This window comes from Rana temporaria, chromosome 4 (genome assembly GCF_905171775.1).
Source record: "Rana temporaria chromosome 4, aRanTem1.1, whole genome shotgun sequence".
Classification (NCBI taxonomy): domain Eukaryota; kingdom Metazoa; phylum Chordata; class Amphibia; order Anura; family Ranidae; genus Rana; species Rana temporaria.
This window is the reverse complement of record NC_053492.1, coordinates 41752587-41769888: the sequence shown is the minus strand read 5'-3', so window position 1 is coordinate 41769888 and position 17302 is coordinate 41752587. Positions and strand designations below refer to the sequence as shown.

Below are 17302 nucleotides of genomic sequence, written 5' to 3'. Positions count from 1 at the left end.
CTTAAGCCTACACATGATGTCAACCAGGAAACAGGAACATTTAGTCTGACGCATGTAATATTGTACATGGCAGTTACACCCCTGGGTAACGAAGCGTTGTGCAATAAGTCAGAAGAGAAGTATGAAGTCAATGTTTGAGGAATTCTTGGTCTGTGTGTTTTCAGATGAACATTTCATGTATGAGCGCAGAGTCTGGTAGAGGAGACACTACCTCACTATATACTGTTAACTGATTCTCTTACCAAAAAAAATAAATATCATAACGCTGCGTCATGCAAATCATTGTATATTTTGTTTTTGCATGCTCTCTGCAAGATCTGAAGATCTTTCACATGCCATTCAAAACTCTTTTTTTTAGTGTTAGATAAAGTAGAGGTTAAAGTGGAAGTAAACCCTCCTATTGTTTTCAGTCAAGGAAGCGGCCATCTTGACCTCTGTTTAATCTGCAACTGCCATGATGCTATACATGTGACCTGTTATGAAACCAGCCATTGGATGGTTTGGCAGTTTGGTTGAGAGCACAAACAAATGTGACAGCTAGCATTTCCGGCATGCCGGGAATGTTAACTGTTTTTGTAACTATCAAATTGAAGGGTTTACTTCCACTTTAATACATCTGTAAGGCCGCGTACACACGATCAGTCCATCCGATGAGAACGAAGGACCGTTCTCATCGGTTAACCGATGAAGCTGACTGATGGTCTGATGTGCCTACACACCATAGGTTAAATAACCGATCGTGTCAGAACGCGGTGACGTAAAACACAACGACGTGCTGGAAAAAACTAAGTTCAATGCTTCCAAGCATGCGTCGACTTGATTCTGAGCATGCGTGGGTTTTTAACCGATGCTTTTGCATACTAATGATCGGTTTTGACCTATTGCTTAGGCGTCCATCGGTTCAATTTTAAAGCAAGTTCTCATTTTTTTGACCGAAGGTTAACTGACCAATGGGGCCCACACACGATCGGTTTGGAACGATGAAAACGGTCCTTCAGTCAGTTTTCATCGGTTTTGACCGTTTGGGTGTACGCGGCCCAAGATATTTATACATTTTTGCCATTTCCTGTCTGCATGAGCCTCTAGGTTAATAAATGAGAGGATGTGGTTAGGGTTTTGGGATGGATTAAAGTTAGGACTAGGTTTAAGGGTTGGGTTAAGGTTGGGATTAGGTTTTTAGGTAAGCGGTACAGCCAAACTTTTTTAAAAATTGCCAACCTCCTAAATTTTACATTTTTTAAACAAAATTCCTATTGAGGTCAATAGAAATCCAATCAAGTCAACAAAAATGGTTTATTACAGAGCATCACACGAGGCAAACTTGTGCAGAATGGTTTGGGAAACTCCTGGCAGCTGATGATAGGATAGGGTCAAAAACAGCCTGAGACACTTTTACCAATTCTGCAAGTGGCAGAATTGTCGCAGTCTTTTTTTCAACTTTGGAAATCCAAACCACTAAAAGTAACACTAAAATTCTGACTCTGAGTTGGACATGCAAATCTATTCTTTTCAAACTTAACTTTAATTTCATGAAATTCTTTTCAAATTTTAAATCATCTGAAATTCTGGATCAACTCTAGTAGAGGCCAAAGTTAGGTTTAAGTGTTACATTGAACTTAGAATTAAATTAAAAATTCCGGGTTGACGTTTGGTTGAGATTTAGAGGTTAGGCTGTGGTTAAAGCTAGGGGGCCAGATTCTCAAAAGAGTTACGCCGGTGTATCTACTGATACACCGGCGTAATTCGAAATTCCCGCCGGCGTATCATTGTTTTGTATTCGTATTCACCGTCTGATCCTAAATGCAATACAACGCTGACCGCTAGGTGGCGTTTACGTTCAGGTCTCATTTGACTATGCAAATGAGCCTGATACTCCGATTCCCGAAGAATTTGCGCCGCGTCGTCGTTTACGTCGTTTCTGTAAGCGTAAGGTTACCCCTGCTATATGAGGGGTAACCTTAAGCCAGTCCGCCGTATGCCATGTTAAGTATGGCGTCGGGTCCGCGCCGTCTTTTTCCGTCGGTTACGTCATTTTACTAAGTCGTTCTTGAATACGTCAATGACGCTCACGTCGAGTCATTGACGTTTTCCGTCGTGAGCTGGAGCATGCACACTGGGCTATTTTAACGCCCGGAGCATGCGCAGTTCGATCGGCGCGGGGGCGCACTTAATTTGAATACAAGCCGCCCCCTTTGAATTACGCGGCCATACGCCGGGCCATTTACACTATGCCGCCGCAAATTACAGAGCAAGTGCTTGGAGAATACGGCACTTGCTCCAGTAAGTTGCGGTGGCGTAGTGTAAATGGCTTACACTACGCCAACGCGGGATCTTGGAGAATCTGGCCCAGGGAATGGATTTGGGTTAGGGTTTGGTTTAAGAATTGGGCTTGGGGTTAGGTTGAGATTGGGGGTTAGGGTTTTAGATTAGGGGGAGGTAGTGGTTAGATTTATAGGTTAGGTTGAGGCTGGGGTTATATTTATGGGTTAGGTTAGGGTTAGCATTAGATTTAGGAACTAGGTAAGGGTTGGGAATAGGTTTAGGAGTAAGTTCGAGATTTGAATTAGATTTTTAGGTCAGGTATAGACTGAGGTTAGGTTTGGGACTAGGTTTAGGGATTAGGCTGAAATTAGGAGTGAGTTTTATGGTATACTTTAAACCTCGAACATGCACATTCATCTTCAAAAAAGTATATGCAATAGTTGAATCATCTCATAACATACAACCGTTCCCTCATATCTGTTCCCAGGACCTGGCACAGAAAGGGAAAGGAAAAAATGGAGGCACACTGAATGTTTTATGTATTTGAGGTTTAGGCATCTGTCTCTGTGTTGTTCCTATCCCACAGTCCCACAAACATTGAAGAACAAAGTGAGAATTTGCCCTTTTCCCAAAGAATGTCTAAATTCACCACTAAAAGAGGTTGTGTAACATGTGGTCATCCTAACAATCACACGTGATTTTTTTCTCAGGACTTTGCTGGAGGCTGGGTTCTCTAACCACACAAGATTAAATAGGAGTGCCGTACAAGAGAATCTGAACAGATCAGGAGGTTGAGTGCAGAACCCAATGCCTTGTACACACGATCGGAATTTCCGATGAAAAAAGTCAGACGTATTTCTTCATCGGATATTCCGATCGTGTGTGTGCCCCATCGGAGTATTTCCTTCGGAAATTCCGACGGACTTAGAAAGAGGAAAAAATTCTGATTGTCTGTATGGAACTCCGACGGAGAAAAAAACATGCATGCTCAGAATCAAGTCGACGCATGCTCGGAAGCATTGGACTTCATTTTTCTCGGCTCGTCGTAGTGTTGTACGTCACCACGTTCTTGACGGTCGGAATTTGGTGTGACAGTGTGTATGCAAGACAGCTTAAACCGAATTCCGTCGGAAAAATCCGTTAGAGTTTATCCCGATGGAAATTACGATCGTATGTACAAGGCATAAGACTATTTCCATGAACTATATTGCAAAGGGAAACAATTTTAAGTAATTATTCAAAGAACGTTTAGTTAAAACTGATGCTTACTTGAGACGCTTGATTGATGCTTCTGTTTTTCTTCTAGGCATAGATGTAGTTCACAAGGCCACCCCACTACTTAAAGTGTCAGTCCACCCAATGAGCGGGGTCAGCCCCTTTCCTATTATACATCCTGGATACAAACACTGGGATATCCCTGCTGTATATTCTGACACTGTTGCTATTGTTGATGGAAATTTGGGTATTCCCACTCACATTTGTGTTTTCCAGCTCCTCCTGTTCCATTCTCTCTATGATATAAAATAAACAAAACACCTGGCAGACAGAGAAAAAGAGCCGCTGCTCCAGGTGTATGAGGATAACCTGAGGTGGAATGTCTCGTAGAGTGCCAGCCCTGGCCTGCCTCCATGGCCCATACATCTTGTGCTTAATCATTACCTGATTAAGCACAAGATGTTTGTGTGAAACGTGTCTACTTGACCTCATGTTGGTGTCTTTGGTGTTATAACTTTGAACAATAAAAGGCAATCGGAATTCATGGATGTGCAGCCATTTCTTTTCTTACATGGCAGACAGAGTGGGAGTGGGAAACCTAAGAGCAGGAGCGTCATTAGGGGTGGGCTGGGGAGGCTGGACCCCCGAATGGGTAGCCGAAAAGCCCCGAGTCTCGGGCATGCAGAAGTTTATTAGTAGCCCAGAGCGCCGCCAAGCAGGGACCATTCTTTTGCCGAGTGTGCCCGAAGACACAGCAGGTCCGGCCTTCTGGAACCTGCAGCGCCTATGATAGACTTCCCACTGGTCCAATCCGGGACCGTGGGACGTGTGACGTCCATCATAGGCGCTGCAAGCTCAGAAGGCAGGAATTACAATGCCGCCCGGCACGCCATGATGTCATATCCCCGCTCGGTTCATCGGCTCTCCTCCTCTGCTTCTGAGAGCTGTATCTGTATGACAGGGTCAGGCACATTGGGCGCGCCATCGCCGAACCCCACATCTCAGCTCCCTGCTCCGTTCAGTGGCTCTCCTTTCCTCCTCGGCTCCTGAGCCTCCTTGGGTCCTCTGGCTGCATCTCTACCACGGCTGAGGTAGGTCACTCAGTGTTAGTGTATGTAGGTCAGTGATCGTGTATGTAGGTCAGGTCAGTGATTGTGTATGTAGGTCAGGTCAGTGTATGTAGGTCAGGTCAGTGTATGTAGGTCAGGTCAGTGTATGTAGGTCAGGTCAGTGTATGCAGGTCAGTTCCATGTATGCAGGTCAGTTCCGTGTATGCAGGTCAGTTCCGTGTATGTAGGTCAGGTCAGTGTATGTAGGACAGGTCAGTGTATGTAGGACAGGTCAGTGTATGCAGGTCAGTGTATGTAGGTCAGGTCAGTGTATGCAGGTCAGGTCAGTGTAGTCAGGTTAGTGTAGTCAGGTCAGTGTATGCAGGTCAGGTCAGTGTAGTCAGGTCAGTGTATGCAGGTCAGGTCAGTGTATGCAGGTCAGGTCAGTGTATGCAGGTCAGGTCAGTGTAGTCAGGTCCGGTCAGTGTAGTCAGGTCCGGTCAGTGTAGTCAGGTCCGGTCAGTGTAGTCAGGTCCGGTCAGTGTGCGTGTGTGTTTACTGACACACACACTCATGTAGGTCAGGGTATGTGTGTCAGGTGGCTCACCCTGCACCACTCCACCGACCGCGCCCACACCCCCCCCTCAGTGCCTGCTAGGCTTTGGGCTGAAGCCCCTGGCTTTTTGGCACCTAGCAACGCCCCTGCCTAAGAGAACTGCCAGGTGTCTTAACTTTTCAGCATTAGGGATAAACGTGGGTTTGGTCTAGACCCATATTCAGCTAAACCTGGATAGAAATTGTCAGTGTTAAAGCGGAGTTCCACCCAAAAGTGGAACTTCCGCTTAAACCACTCCTCGCCCCCTTACATGCCACATTTGGGGGGGGGGAGTGGGGGCTTCAGGAGGAGTGGGACTTCCTGTCCCACTTCCTCCTTCCGCCCAGGGACCGCTTAGGAGATACGTCATATCGCCTACGGCGGCCCCTCCCTGTAGGCGATCACCTGGGACACGTGACAGGTCCCAGGTGATTGCCTGTCCAATCAGGTAGGGCAGCGCCGCTCGCGTATGCGCAGTGAGTGCCCGGCCGTGAGGCTGTCACGGCTGGATGCCCACAGCTAGGATGGAGGTGCCGGCGGAGAGGGGGAAGAGGAGCGGAGCTCTGGGCGGCGCATCACTGGACAGTGGAACAGGTAAGCGTATGTTTATTAAAAGCCAGCAGCTATGCTTTTTGTAGCTGCTGACTTTTAATAAACATAAAAAAGGCTGGAACTCTCCTTTAATATTATAGACCTAATAGGGCAATGGTTCTTCCCTTTTTAGCATCTACTAAATAAAAAATATCAGTTTTGGGCGGATGGACCCTTTAAAGATACTTCTTTGAATCTCATTTCTATATGGGAGTTTAAGGCATTTGTCATAAATAGAACATAAATGACAGCTAATTGATTTATTTTGACATAATGTCAATACAAATGTGTGGTTAATTGCCAGAGCATGAAATTACGAATTGAATTAACAACGCTTCAAATGCCATAACAGCATTAGGTAACAGGTCTACCGAATGTCACGGCAGATGACTGCCAACTTTAAAAAAAAATTCCGTTGACTTCTCATCCTCCATGTCTTCTCATTGACCCATGATGCCATCCCTTCAGTTTGGTGGCCAAAAGGACTTCCTTTAAGGATTTTCAATGAACATCTAAACTGTATTTTGTGAATCGTTGCATTTTCAACAGAGATATATGTAACTACTAATCTGAATATCTCCGTTGTAAGAATTCCACAAATAGACACCATCAGTTATTTTCTTAAATTTTTTATTTAGAGCAAACGTACATTTATTTTACGTGAATAATTCTGATATCCCATACACTTATAAATCAGACTGTACCCTGCAACAATTAGAGAAGCAATCTTTGTGCAATCCAGTTGCACAGTTATTATAAAAATACAAATATGAAAAATTTTAATTAAACAGTCAATCCACCCAAACATAATATTTTAAATTTAAAAGAAGACTGGTAGAGTGACTAAGTAGCTTTTTATATACTGTATGTCTCAGAGACTTTAGTGATCTGATCTCCCAATGATGGTACTGTAACGGTCAGGGGTTACCACCGTTTACGATATTCCATTCCACCAACCACGACAGCTTATCCGACACTCCACAATCCAGCAGACAGGACCCATTCCATTCCCCAGAAGGACGAGACACACAGCTCTGTTCTCTGGTTCCAAACAGAATGAATGCTTTAATGGTAACTCAGCCTTGTTATATACAGTAAGAAAGCATGCTGCAGTAATCACAGGGACAATGAAACACTCCACCCAAAACATCACACAATGGGTGCTTAACGAGTCCCCCTCAATCCGCATCTTAGACAGACATTTTGGCACCATATCTAGAGGAGTTAATTACTACAGCTGACAAGTCACATTCCACATCTATTATCAATAGTATTTTCACACAAAACAGTGTCTTTAGCATACACAATGAAAGATCTTAGGAGCAGACGTAATTAGCACAATGGACAACAGAATGCAATCACAGCAAGCCCCATCACTACAGCCAGGTGGACTTAATTAGCATCTCAACAGTCTATGTTGCACATTGAATGAATCACTGTCCTATTGACCTGTTGGGGTCAGAATAAACCGCCTGTAATATTCCAAGATATCCTGTAATACATGAATTATCATTTCTGTCCCATCTCATGTAATCCGAGATGTCAGTTCTCAGTCATCCTATGCCCCTAAGGGATATAGGATGACCCTAGACCCAAGAGTCATTGGTGAAGCTGGCACAGGAGTACCCCACATCCTTCAAACGTCTCTGGGTATCACGGGCCATTCCGTTACAGGTACCTTGCTCTGTTCCAACACATCTTGTAGTTCTCAGTGTTCCAACTGTGAGAATGAGACCCCTGCCTGATGGACTCAGCACAGGACATACCTGGGATCACAAATACTGACCAAGATCTCATTTACAGCAATTATCTCATTATCATTTCTGCTCCCCCAAGCCAACTGTCTTACCAGTTCACCACCACCTTACCCCAGTCAACTGGCTATTCACCTAGAACCAATGCCATTGGGTAAACTGTCCTCCTCCTCTGCTAATAGTTCAGTTCTAGGTGTATGGAGACAGAATGGGTTACTCCAAAGCCTTGTACACACGATAAGTCCATCCGATGAGAACAGACTGAAGGACCGTTTCATCGGTTCACCGATGAAGCCGACTGATGGTCTGATGTGCCTACACACCATAGGTTAAAGAAGCGTTCGGTTCAGAACGCGGACACCTAAACCACGTACGCCGTCACTATAAAGGGGAAGGCCAAAGCCTTTGTTGCCACCCTTGCCTCTGCTTTTGCTGATTCCGTGTTCCCGCGTGTTAGTGAAAGTTTGGTTAGAGCCGATTCGTGCTTTTCAGTCCGTTACAGATGAATGTGCTATCTCCATTACGAACGCAAGTTTTTTCAAGAACTAGCGCTCCCGTCCCCTCATTTAGTCTGAGCATGCGTGGACTTATAACCGATGGTCGTGCGTACTAACGTTCGGTTTTGACCTATCGGTCAGGCGTCCATCGGTTCAAATTTAAAGCAAGTTCTGCATTTTTCGACCGAAGGATAACGGACCGATGGGGCCCACACACGGTTGGTTTGGACTGATGAAACGTACCTTCAGTCCGTTTCCATTGGTTTTGACCGACCGTGTGTACGCGGTCGGTGCAATAACGAAAATGCTCAGACATTGCAAGGACTCTAGAGGATGTCCCTAACAGCCCTGCAACCCAATACCACGGCACATGTTAGCTATTCAGAAATTCACCATGGAACGTGTCAAAACAGATGAACAGATTGTTTAAATGTCCTCAAAATGTTTTATGGCAAGGATAAAATTAACAAAAATCCCCCCCAAATAAGTCAGAGGAATAAAAGGGAAAGTGCAAATTAAGCTGGGAGTGTAACTCAACTGTTATGAACCCCGATGGGACCCCATTCCTCACATATCCTTATTATCTCTATTAGCTACAATATACACAAACTTACTACACTAAATGACAAAGTCTCTTCTAATGCTGCATACACACAGTCAGAATTTCTGACAACAAATGTTCGATGTGAGCTTGTTGTCGGAAAATCCGACCGTATGTATGCTCCATCGGACATTTGCTGTCGGAATTTCTGACAACAAATGTTTGAGAGACCCGGTTCTCAATTTTTCCGACAACAAAAGTTCTTGTTGGAAATTCCGACCGTGTGTACACAATTTAACGCACAAAAACCCTACACGTGCTCCGAATCAATTCGACGTTGTAGTGTTGTACGTCGGAATTTCCGACAACATTTGTGTGACCGTGTGTATGCAAGACAAGTTTGAGTGAACATCCGTCGGGGTTGTGAAGGAGACATGGACATCTCAAGTATAAGCTTGGTGTAGGATGTATTAATACATCAGTCAGTGATTTTGTTGTTCGCCACAGTACTATTCCTTAAAGCGGAACTAGACCTTCCTATCCTTTTCAGCCAAGGAAATTAGCCTCTGTTTGATCTGCAACTGCCATAATGCTGCACATATGATCAGTTATGACACTAGCCATTTGATGGTTTGACAGTTTGGTTTAGAGCACAAACAAATGTGACAGTTAGTATTCCCAGTATTCCTGGGAATGTAACCTTTTTTTAGAAACCGTTGAATTGATTGGATTTAGTTCTGCTTTGAAGTGTGATTATTCAGACTGAGAAATTCCCTTGTACTGCAGCTTACTAATTATTAGATGTGATGGCTGCATTCATTTTCTTTTTCTGGCTTTCTTTCCTTTATTTTCAACTGGTGATCCAGCCATTAAGCCTGCTGTTTTTCAACAGAACAAGCTGTCCTCCAAATGTATCCGTTAAAGTGATATAAAAAACATAAAAAAAATAAGTCCCCTAATTAGTAAATAGAGTTTTAATCTCAGTATAAATACAGCTGTTCTCTGAAGCCCTCAGAGGTTTGTTAAAGAACCTTAGTGAACAAATAGAATCATGAATGCCAAGGAACACACCAGACAGGTCAGGGAGAAAGTTGTAAAGTAGTTTAAAGCAGGGTTAGGTTATAAAAAAATATCACAAGCTTTGAACATCTCACGGATCACTGTTCAAGCCATCATCCAAAAATGAAAAGAGTATGGCACAACTGCAAACCTACCAAGACATGGCCGTCTACCTAAACTGACAGGTGGGGCAATAATTAGAGAAGCAGCCAAGATGTCCATGGTAACTCTGGAGGAGCTGCAGAGATCTACAGCTCAGGTGGGAAAATCTGTCCACAGGACTTCTATTTGTGCACTCCACAAATCTGGCCTTTATGGAAGAGTGGCAAGAAGAAAAACATTGAAAGAAAGACATAATATGTCCTGGTTGCAGTTTGCAAGAAGGCATGTGGGGGACACAGCAAACATGTGGAAGAAGCTTCTCTGGTCAGAAAAGACCAAAATTGGCCTAAAAACAAAATGCTATGTGTGGAGGAAAACTCCCACTGAACATCACCCTGAACACACCATCCACACCGTGAAACATGGTGGTAGCAGCTTCATGTTGTGGGGATGCTTTTCTTCAGCAGGGACAGGGAAGCTGGTCAAAGTTGATGGGAAGATGGATGAAGCCAAATACAGGGCAATCTTAGAAGAAAACCTGTTAGTGTCTGCAAAAGACTTGAGACTGGGGCGGAGGTTCACCTTCCAGAAGGACAACGACCCTAAACATAAAGCCAGAGCTACAATGAAATGGTTTAGATCAAAGCATATTCATGTGTTAGAATGGCCCTGTCAAAGTCCAGATCTAAATCCAATTGAGAATCTGTGGCAAGACTTGAAAATTGCTCTTCACAGACGCTCTCCATCCAATCTGACAGAGCTTGAAATATTTTGCAAAGAAGAATGGGCAAAAATGTCACTCTCTAGATGTGCCAAGCTGGTAGAGAAATGCACGCCACACTTTTCACATATTTATTTGTAAAACAGTTTGAAAAACATTTATCATTTCCTTTCCACTTCACAATTACAGTGGGGATCGAAAGTTTGGGCACCCCAGGTAAAAATGTGTATTAATGTGCATAACGAAGCCAAGGAAAGATGGACAAATCTCCAAAAGGCATCAAATTACAGATTAGACATCCTTATAATATGTCAAAAATCATTTTCACTTTCAAAATGACAGAAAACAAAAAAATGGCATCTGCAAAAGTTTGGGTACCCTGCAGAATTTATAGCATGCACTGCCCCCTTTGCAAAGCTGAGACCTGCCAGTGTCATGGGTTGTTCTCAATCATCGTCTGGGAAGACCAGGTGATGTCAATCTCAAAGGTTTTAAATGCCCAAACTCATCTGACCTTGCCCCAACAATCAGCACCATGGGTTCTTCTAAGCAGTTGTCTAGAAAACTGAAAATAGTTGACGCTCACAAAGCTGGAGAAGGCTATAAGAAGACAGCAAAGCGTTTTCAGATGTCAATATCCTCTGTTCGGAATGTAATTAAGAAATGGCAGTCATCAGGAACAGTGGAAGTTAAAGCAAGATCTGGAAGACCAAGAAAAATATCAGACAGAACAGCTCGCAGGATTGTGAGAAAAGCAATTCAAAACCCACGTTTGACTGCACGATCCCTCCAGAAAGATCTGGCAGACACTGGAGTTGTGGTACACTATTCCACTATAAAGAGATACTTGTACAAATATGGTCTTCATGGAAGAGTCATCAGAAGAAAACCTCTTCTACGTCCTCACCACAAAAATCAGCGTTTGAACTTGCAAATGAACATATAGACAAGCCTGATGCATTTTGGAAACAAGTTCTGTGGATCGATGAGGTTAAAATAGTATTTTTTGGCCTGAATGAGCAAAGGTACGTTTGGAGAAGAAAGGGCACAGAATTTAATGAAAAGAACCTCTGTCCAACTGTTAAGCATGGGGGTGGATCAATCATGCTTTGGGGTTGTATTGCAGCCAGTGGCACAGGGAACATTTCACGAGTAGAAAGAAAAATGGATTCAATAAAATTTCAGTAAATTTTGGATGGTAACTTGATGCCATCTGTGAAAAAGCTGAAGTTAAAGAGAGGATGGCTTCTACAAATGGATAATGATCCTAAACACACCTCAAAATCCACGGGGGATTACATCAAGAGGCGTAAACTGAAGGTTTTGCCACGGCCTTCACAATCTCCTGACCTCAACATAATTGAAAATCTATGGATAGACCTTAAAAGAGCAGTGCGTAACAGACAGCCCAGAAATCTCAAAGAACTGGAAGACTTTTGTAAGGAAGAATGGGCAAAGATACCTCAAACAAGAATTGAAAGACTGGCTGGCTACAAAAAGCGTTTACAAGCTGTGATACTTGCCAAAGGGGGCAGTACAAGATATTAACTCTGCAGGGTGCCCAAACTTTTGCAGACACCATTGTTTTGTTTTCTGTAATTTTGAAAGTGTAAATGATGGAAATAAAATCTAACTTTTTTTGACATATTTTAAGAATGTCTAATCTGTAATTTGATGCCTTTTGGAGATTTTTCCATCTTTCCTTGGCTTCGTTATGCACATTAATACAAATTTTTACCTGGGGTGCCCAAACTTTCTATCCCCACTGTATGTGCCACTTTGTGTTGGTCTATCACATAAAATCCCAATAAAATACATTTATGTTTTTGGTTGTAACATGACAAAATGTGGAAAATTTCAAGGCACGGTATTACTCAGTTTAGTGGACCCAGCAGGAAGAATGTGGAGTGTGGCAAGCTGTAAATTCAGGACTAACAGTTGCAACAGAATTTATTTAAACCAACTACACTGGTTCCAGATCTCTCTGATCACAACAAAATGTAAAGCGATTGTAAATGCTGACATCTACCCAGTGAAGTGACTGGCCTCAGGTGATACACAGCGATAAAACAAATCCTCCTTCATAAGTTGTACCTGCTTATCTGCAGTCTTCTCTTGCAAAGAGCAGCATTTATGAATCTTGTCTGGGATGTCAGAAAAAAAGAGTATGGAGAGATGAAATTACACTCTGAGAGCTGATTGGAGGGAAAGGACACACCCCCTTCACACAGCACACAGGAACAGAACTGAGGCTGTCAATCAGCTGGAGATCCCTCCGCTTTCTCTTGTTGTCAGGAAAAGTTAGAAGTGACTGATAGAAGAGGAACGAAGCAGCAGGCAGAAATGACACTTAGTGCTCTGGAGTGAGACAAGTACACAGTATAGAGGGATATGCTTCGTTCATATTTCATGTCTGAGGTTTACAACCACTTTAAGGAGCACTTGACCAGCAAGTAGCTAACATGACAACTTTTTTTTTTTTTTCCTGAAGCTTTGCTCAACTGTCAATGAACATGCTACAACATTTAACTGTCACTCCTAATGCATTCATAACTTTACTGAAAAATAATTAATGACATTTTTACCTAAATAGAACACATAATTTAAAATATGTCAATTACGGAAGGAGGTGACTGTGCATTCAACAAAACCTCTATAAAGAATTCTGTTAACTTAAAGTGGAGCACCACCCTAAAGGGGAAACTCCCCTTGCCTGCCTCCTCCTCCCCTCTGCTGCCACAATTGGCACCTTTTGGGGGGGGGGGAGCGGTTACATGGTTTTAACAGGTTCCCGCTCCCACTTCTGGCTCAGTTTGCCACGGCAAAGTGAGCCGAAAGTTTGGCCCCCCTCCTTTCCCCCTGCAGCCCGGCCCATTCACAGACCACAGCGTGATTTGCACATGTGCAGTAGGAAACTGGCTGTGAGGCTGTAAGGCTTCACAGACAGTTTCCCTTAGCCAAGATGGCGGTGCCAGCAGCCAATAGCCGATTCAAGAATCTGTTCGGGTGAGAACACTGCTGGATGCCTGAAAAGGTAAGTGCCCTAATAGTAAAAGTAAGCAGCTACAGTATTTATAATGACTTTATTTTTGTTCTATCTATTTATTATTCTCTATGGAGATGGTTCACATCTCCACTTCAAACCGCCTGAAGCCAGAAGCTCTAAAATGCTTGAACCTCAAACAAGTTCTGTGACTTTTTCTTAGGCAGATTTGGGCGTTTTTCTGCTTTTTACATTGGTGACCTTTTGACCTGTACAAAATCGTGGCAACAACGCGGTAAAAAACGCTGCAAAAATCACAGCAAAATTGCAGTAAATGTTTGCGACTTTCTGCCTGAAAACGCTATGCTCAGGTGTGAATGGGGCCTTAGGGAGGTGTTTCTAACTGTGGGGGGAGCGGACTGACAGTGAGTAGAGAGAGATCGCTGTTCCTGATCGCTGATCTACTCCCCTGACAGAACGGGGATCTGTCTGTTTACATTTACGCAGCCCCATTCTGTCTCTCTCAGGAGCGATCGCGGGTAGCCGACGTACATCGCGGCTGCCGGCCACGTGAATCGACTACAGCATTGCGCCGCAGACGCACGCGTGCACCTCCAGTGGTGCGCACGCACCCCATATACTTTCTAAAGTGGCCGATGTACATCTGCAGCAGTTTGCGCAGCCATGCCGACCTGCCGCCGTATACCGACAGCGGCTGGTCGGCAAGAGGTTAATAAGGCTGGGTTCACACTTATGCCAATTGGATGCGAGTTTCCATGCATCCAAATCGCATGACAGGAGAGTGTGAGCGGCTCGCAATGGAGCCGGTTCACACATCTCCAGGGTGGCCACGGAGCTTTGGTAAAGAAAGCAGCTTCTCAAAGAAATGAACATGAAAAAAATAAAACTGTCATGAGAGGAACACATGATCTCCTTGCTCATTCCAGATGGTGTGAATTTTTGGGAGGCAAGCATGACAAACAGGCATCTGCCATTTTCTAAAGAAGGCCATCAGTAGTATACTTATTATTTATTTTTATCGTGACAGATTCCCTTTGAATGCGATCTTCCCACCACCCATTTCTGCGTGACATTAGTACATTGCTTTCACCCACAGAGGTTTATCTTCTATGCATAAAAATAGTTTGTCCAAACAATACATAACCAAGGAATACTAGTATAAAAGGTATAAATGATCAGCAATATAAACAGGCATCTATGAACTGTTACAAAAAAAGAGCAGTGTTATTATTTTCTAAGCCCAGGTGTCTTGCCCTATGCTACCCCATGAAATTCCTGACGCCCAAAGACAGTCTGCGAAAATGAATAATTAGAATGGACAATGGCCCGGATTCACAAAGCACTTACGCCGACGTATCTACAGATACGCCGTGTAAGTGTAAATATGCGCCGTTGTATCTGTGCGCCGTGCCCACAGAACTAGATACGCCTGAAAATAGGCTTCATCCGACCGACGTAACTTTCCTACGGCAGCGTATCTTGGGCGCATATTTACGCTGGCCGCAAGTGGTGCTTCCATTGATTTCCTATTCACATATGCTAATGAGGGAGATACGTCGATTCACGAACGTAAATGCGCCCGGCGCATAATATACGCGGTTTACGTAAGTCGTACGCCCGGCGTAAAGTTATTCCCCATATATGAGGCGCAACTCATGCAAACGTATGGACCAGGGAACACAGCCGTCGTATTTTGCGTCGTTTACGTAGTACGTGAATAGGGCTGGGCGTAGGTTACGTTCACGTCGTAGGCAGTGATCCGTCGTATCTTAGGGAGTAGTTTCGACGTTTTTGAGCATGCGCACTGGGTTGCGTGCACGGGACGGCGTATGTGCCATTCGTTTTAAGTACTTCTATGACGCTTGGCCCATCATTTGCATGGGGTCACGCCTCATTAGCATGGCTCACGCCAACTTCCACTTACGAGGACTTACGCCGAGGGAACCCAGTGCAGATTTGGCAGCACTGGCTTTGTGAATCCAGTGCTTGCCTCTCTGCGCTACGTCGGCGTAGCGCATATTAGACACGCTACGCCGGCATAAATAGGCGCCGATGTATGTGAATCCCAGCCAATGTCTTTTCAAAAGAATTCCTCCAATCTACCAACTCTTTCCATTATCAGGTACGATCCACTATATTAACAAATTAATTTGGACCTGCCTCCAAATGAGTTGAGGGAATTCCACCAAAGGGTACTGTTAATACTACAGCATACAAAGACATTTTTGACAATTGCGCCATGCCAACCTTGTGGTAACAGTTTGAAAAAGGCACTGATCTCTTCCTACCTCTGTGTGCAAAACCAGTTCCATAAAGACGTGATTTGGTGTCATGGAACCCAAGGAGCCTACACAGAGCCCTGACCTAAACCCTACTGAACACCATTGGGATGAATTGAAATGCTGATTGTGAGCCAGATCTTCTTGTCCTACAACACTACCTGACCTCACAAATACTCTTTAAGCTATTAAGGAACACATTCCCTATGTAGAGGAACCTGAGAAGCCTGCATAGAGCCTTGACCTCAACCCTATCTAACACCTTTGGGATAAATTGGAATGCCGATTGTGAGCCAGATCTGCTTGTCCTACATCAGTGAACCTTACGAATGCTCTTTTAGCCATATAAATACTAATTTCCCCAGACACATTCCAAAATGTTGTGGAAAGGTTTCCAAGAAGAGTGGACAGCTGCAAACGGGGCAACATGGTTTTGGAATTTGATGCCCAACAAGCTCATGTACATTTAATAGGTGTCCACAAATCTTTTTAGTGTAAAATATAATCTGGAAAATGCCTTTTAACAATCCAAGCAAGTGTACAAAGTAAACCAAAATAGGTGGAAATGCAAAAACCGCCAATAAGACTCAGATAAAATAAAATTAAATGTTTATAAATGACTTCTATTTCATTAAAATGTTGACGATATTGTGCTTACTGTATGGAAAAGGTGACTTAATGAAGAACATGATGGTATATGATTTACATAATTACAGTTTCTGGAAGATCTAAAATTCCCGACCAGCAATTTATGTCCATTTGTTACTCTGTACGATTATTTCATTGTTTACAGATGGCCAATGACCTTAATTTCCAGTCCGCTTGGTTGTACATTAAAAAGCCTTATTTAGCCAATAAGAAATCTGCTTCCAGTTTTACATTCAATTTGAGATGACAGATTGTCCTTTTTGTCCCGCAGGTCCTGGCAATCCACGAGGTCCTGGAAGGCCAGCTTCTCCTTTAGATCCCTTTGGTCCTGGAAATCCTATTCCAGTGTGTCCTGGAAGTCCCGGTACTCCAGGGAGACCTGAAGGTCCTTTGTCACCTGGAAGACCTTCAGGTCCAGGGGACCCAGCATCACCTTTTGTTCCCTTTTGTCCTTTTGGACCTGGTGGGCCCATACTGCCCTTTTCCCCTTTAACACCAGAACTGCCTTTAATTCCAATAGAACCTTTTTCTCCAACAGGTCCAGGATCGCCTGCTAAACCCCTCGGTCCTTGAGGTCCTGGAATACCTAGTTCGCCTGTGTCACCTTTGTCTCCCTTCAGACCTATAGGTCCTTTTGTACCTAGTTCGCCTTTAAATCCTCTTGGACCTGGTGGACCCGGTAAACCTGTTAAAAAGAGGATACAATTTGTTAGATAAATGTAATTTCTAACGTGTGTTAGTCTTTTCTTATGAGCAGACACCAACTTGTTGCCCTTTGAAGACACCAACATGGGATTTTACAGACCTAATATATGAGCACATGTTCCCTTTAACATTTACTGCATGTATTAAAGGTATAAAATAGAAGGTAAGGGAGGTTTTTGGACTTCAAATATACCCCTAGCATCACTTATGTATCATTAAACAGAACATAAATTATTAAGACACAAAAGTCACTCCACCAGTGTATGTGTAAAATGTGTAC

The 17302-nt window shown here is 43.6% G+C and overlaps 1 protein-coding gene across 2 annotated transcripts in view; it reads right to left on the bottom strand.

Moving 5' to 3' along the window:
• Positions 1-16261: 16261 nt before the first annotated feature.
• SCARA3 (scavenger receptor class A member 3) overlaps positions 16262-17302 on the bottom strand; it is a 67078-nt gene continuing 66037 nt past the window's right edge. The window contains exon 6 of one of the 2 annotated variants that reach the window (XM_040348329.1): positions 16262-17002. In XM_040348329.1, coding sequence (XP_040204263.1) covers positions 16551-17002 — 452 coding nt within the window. In that variant the 3' untranslated portion in view covers positions 16262-16550. The remainder of the gene's footprint in view (positions 17003-17302) is intronic. The other variant, XM_040348330.1, reaches the window with a different exon arrangement.